At 34.6% G+C, this 4,311-nt stretch overlaps 1 protein-coding gene across 1 annotated transcript; it reads right to left on the reverse strand.

The window, feature by feature from the left end:
- Window positions 1-1,043: 1,043 nt before the first annotated feature.
- On the reverse strand, window positions 1,044-2,348 carry LOC149007733 (putative O-methyltransferase 3). Its single transcript, XM_089165216.1, has 2 exons — window positions 1,555-2,348; window positions 1,044-1,472 (listed from the first exon to the last, which is right to left on the reverse strand). The coding sequence occupies exons 1-2, from the start codon at window positions 2,320-2,322 to the stop codon at window positions 1,161-1,163; spliced, it is 1,080 nt and encodes a 359-aa protein (XP_089021342.1). The 5' UTR covers window positions 2,323-2,348; the 3' UTR covers window positions 1,044-1,160.
- Window positions 2,349-4,311: the final 1,963 nt, after the last annotated feature.

Genomic DNA, 4,311 nt, shown 5'->3' on the forward strand with positions numbered 1-4,311 from the left:
TCCAGACCTCATCTTGTTGATGATTCCCACAAGCTCTTTGGACTTTGCTTTACCTAGGAATAGTGTTGTTCCTAGGCAGTGGCGGAGCCACATTGGGGCTGGGGCCATGCCCCCCCCCCCCCCTTTTCTAAATTTGGATTTGTCCTACATTTTCTCCTTGTTTATCTCACTTCACATGTGAAATACCACTACTTGTCTCCCCCCACCCCACCCCCCCAAATTAAAAACGAAAGTTTGAAATAAAGATGATGATATAGATGTCATTCTTAATCATTATCTGATGGTTACCATTAATCCCCAGTTTAAAGGAATAAAAAAATTAAATCCTAATTAAAAACTAACTCACAATCTATGATTTTCTCCCTATTTATTCTCTCATATTTTCATTCCTATTTATTCTCTCATATTTTCATTTCCTATTTTTTCTCTCTTATTTATCTCACATGTCTCACAAAACATTGGAATAGTTAGTAGACACTGGAAGTCTTCCTAAATCTTCTCCACAATTATTAGATATAGTCTATTTTTCTCAAATTATTCCTCTCTCTCCCACTCAAGATTTTTCTAGTATTCTTTTCAGAAAGCATAATTGAATTTTTCTTTTAATTCATTGTTCTTTCTTTCTCCTAGAATTTCAATTCTACTAATAGCAATTTAAATCATGTTAAAATTTAGCTATTGATTTTATCAGATTTAATCATAATCATTGATTTTTTTTTTTAATTCCTAAACGTCTCCTAAAATGTAGCAGTCATGTATATTTAATCTCTTGCAATTATTTTTCGAGATGAATAGTATTTGTATTAAATAACGACCGAAACACAACAGAAGAGAAGACAGAATCAATCTGCTTCCACTAGGAAGACAAGCTATGAAGATCTACTTTTTTTCTCTTTTCAATCTTCACAATCCTTGTCCTTTTTTGTCTACAAATTTCGTAGGAGACTCCTATGAAGGTCTAATCTTCCACAAATTACATAGGCGACTCGTCAAATTTGCATCACGACATTATTAAGCATAAACACAAACCAATACCACTAAACCTTTTATGACTTCAAATATAGAAAAATTCAAGCAAACAGAACTCTTCCTTCAAGATGTGAGCCAGTAAAAACTAACCGTATATAGGTCACTGTCCTTGCACCAAGTCATGTAACTAATTAAGGATAGACTTCAATAAGAGACCTTAAACCCAAGACAGGATAGATCTTATATTGAGTAAAACCAGCCTTCAAGAAAAGCTCTTTCCATTCTTTCTCTGTTCTTTCTTTTCCAGTTAGCAAAGTCATCATTAACATATCAAGGAAGAGTTGAGTTTCTGTTGATTTATTTTCTGTCGCTTTATCTTCCACTACCATGTCTATGATGATCACCTTCCCTGGTTTTCCTTCCCTAACCTCAGCAGAGATTGCCTCTTTGCATCTTTTCAGTATCTCTATGCATTGCTCATCATTCCAATCATGTAAAATCCACTGTTGACACGTCAAAGTTCAATTAATGAAACCGAACATTTAAAAATTAGTAACAATAATAATAAAAATGGGGTTCACTTACTTTGAGCAAAACTGCATCTGCCTGGGGGATTTTCTCAAACATGTCACCTGCAATATAGTTTAAGTTGTCGCTTCCTTCCATAGTAGCAACCACATGTGGTAGGTCAAACACCGAACATTTCAAGGTTGGAAATGTTTTAGCGATGGTCTTAGCCATAGTTCCAGTGCCACCTCCAACATCAATCAATGAACTTAATCCCTCAAACACTACCTTGCACTCTGTAACAACCACACTAATTACTAGTCGAGCATCGCTTGCCATTGCTTCATTGAAGAACTTGTTGAGTTCATTGTCTTCACCTGCATAGTCCCATAGGCCCCTCCCATGAGTAGTCTGAAATGGAGTAAGACCATCCCCTTGGAACCATGTGTCAAGGAAATTCCAAGGCATCATCAAGATTGGATCAAGCATTGCTTGCAAGAAGGGTAACACACTCTTATCACTATCCTTAAGGAGGAGCCTAGAACATGGTGTGAGCACATATCCTTCATCCTCTTGAATTGCAAAGAAGCCGGAATGCACCAGTAAGCGCATGAGGCGAAATAGACAAGCAGTCTTGGTCTTAGGGATGGCAAGCTTTGTGGCTAGTTCAGAGAGGGTGATGGGTTGGTGATGATTGTGAACAATATTTGGTATATCTAATTGAACTGCACATCTAAGTGACATAGAATTTATAAAACTGAATAAATGGTTCCATATATGAGTTTGAGCATTGAACAACTCCTCCCCACTCTCATTCGCAATAAGATCCATTGATTTCCTCTCCATTATCAGAAACCTCAGCTATAACTCAGATCTAGTTATGTTCAGTACTGAAACTAACGCTTTATATAGAGGAATTCAAAGTTTAAAGCTAAGATTGCTTGTGTTTCATGAGATTTGTTCATTTCATATTACAACTAGGTTTAGAATTAATCTTGTTTTTAAGATTAATGCTGATTATAAAGAGGAATTTAAAGTTCAAATCTGGGGATTGCATGTGTTTCATGAATTTGTTAGTTTTCGCATTATAGTAAGGTTTAGCATGAATCTTGCTTTGAGGATTAATGCTAATGCTCTATATGTGCATGTTCACGCTTCTTATTTCCCAAGATGTTTATCTTTTGCTTGCCTACGTCAATTTTCACTAGATTATATAATTAGATATAGTGCAGATTCTATCTACCAAAGTAAAGTAATGCAGATGTTCTCCACTCAACAGTTTGATTAGATGGAAAGGACCTTAACTCAATTAAACAAGGGCCATGGTGTAATACAATTGTGATCCACTTAAATGGTTTCTTTCTGATAAGGTCCACTTGAAATGGTTGTGAAATTATCATATGAGAATGTCAAATGGTATCATTTGTTAAACATGTTAAAATTATCAAAGATGGGATTGCAAAGTTTTCCTTTCCAGAAAAGCAAAGTTTAGAGAGTTTACGAGGCATTGAGATGGCAGGTAAACACATCAATGTTTGGTACCACAAAACTAGTGGAAAAACGCATTTGGAATCTCTTGTTTTAAATGTGCATATTTTTTATTCAAACAAATTGAAGATGGTAATTGTGGTCCCTTAGCTTTTAGATAAACAGAGGAAAAAAAAAAAAAAGAAAGCGTATAGCTTAAGTACCCGCCACAAGATTAATTTGAAGCCAATTCAGGAGATCTCTTACCATTTTTATCATGTTTTTTTTTTTGGTAAGAAAAAAGATAAGAGCTTTTACAAGCAGTGACATCTGCTTTACATAATTAAGGAAGCTAAAGATTGGACAAAAGCCATTTAGTTGGAAATTCAACTGACAAGGTCAATTTTTGGAAAAAGGCATTTGCTATACAATTTGCAGCGAATTATAAAGGATAAGCCTCTGAATTCAAATTCAAATTCAAATCCACCATAACTAACTCTATCCTCCGTTGATCTTATCTCCGATCGATCAAGAAGACTTTGAGTTATGGTTAAGGTGTCAACAAGTTGTAGAGCTTGACTGTAAACAAGTTATAATTCAAATTCAAATGTACTCACGAATTAGTGTGGAAGAATTCTCTCTGAAATTCTAACTAAAACAAAACAAAACAAAATTAACAAAAATCAAAGGATCATTTTAGATTTAAACTATCTAGTCAGATGAGAATGATCTCAATAAGAGGATTAGACATGGAAATATAGTGGTTAACTAAATCCAAACTGTATGACTCCACAATATGGTGTTTTCTTTGTGTCCTCGTAATCCTTTCTCTTATTTGGGATTTTTAATTGTTGTTGAGTGGGTATCTCTCTTTTGTTAGTTGGGAGAGCGTCGTACATCAATAAATTGATCTAGCGGTGAAAATAAAAAATATAAATCTTTTTTATTTTATTAGGAGCACTTTCTTAATCTTTTTAAATTTAAAGAGAACTATTGTATGACCTTTTTTGCATCCAACTTCCAAGTACCAATGCATTTTCCGATAACCAAACTAACCCATAAAACCAATGACTCTGAACGCAATCGAACTTGTTAAGAGATTAGTAAAATAAGAAGCCTTTTTTTTTTCTCGCTAAAAGGGTCATTTGTATTAAAAAACGAAAAAAATAACAAACATACTATCAAAGTATCATCCCTCAAACCCGCAACATCAGTTGCCCCCAAATACACCCAATCTCACTGGATCCAACTCACATAATTATAGATAATGAATCAAAATCTGAAACGAGAGCAACAAACAACCTCTAAATCAAGTTCTCTCATTATCAAGTCTATCCATGGTATATTAACGTCAGTTTGCTCTAACCT

The sequence above is a fragment of the Hakea prostrata genome, chromosome 8 (genome assembly GCF_041222555.1).
Source record: "Hakea prostrata isolate BN-2017 chromosome 8, UWA_Hpros_2, whole genome shotgun sequence".
Taxonomy (NCBI): Eukaryota; Viridiplantae; Streptophyta; class Magnoliopsida; order Proteales; family Proteaceae; genus Hakea; species Hakea prostrata.

Coding starts and splice junctions, on each gene's coding strand:
- LOC149007733 (XM_089165216.1), bottom strand. CDS start 2,322: ATGGAGAGGAAATCAATGGATCTTATTGCGAATGAGAGTGGGGAGGAG. Junction 1,473..1,554: donor CAGATGCAGTTTTGCTCAAA/GTAAGTGAACCC, acceptor ACGTGTCAACAG/TGGATTTTACATGATTGGAA.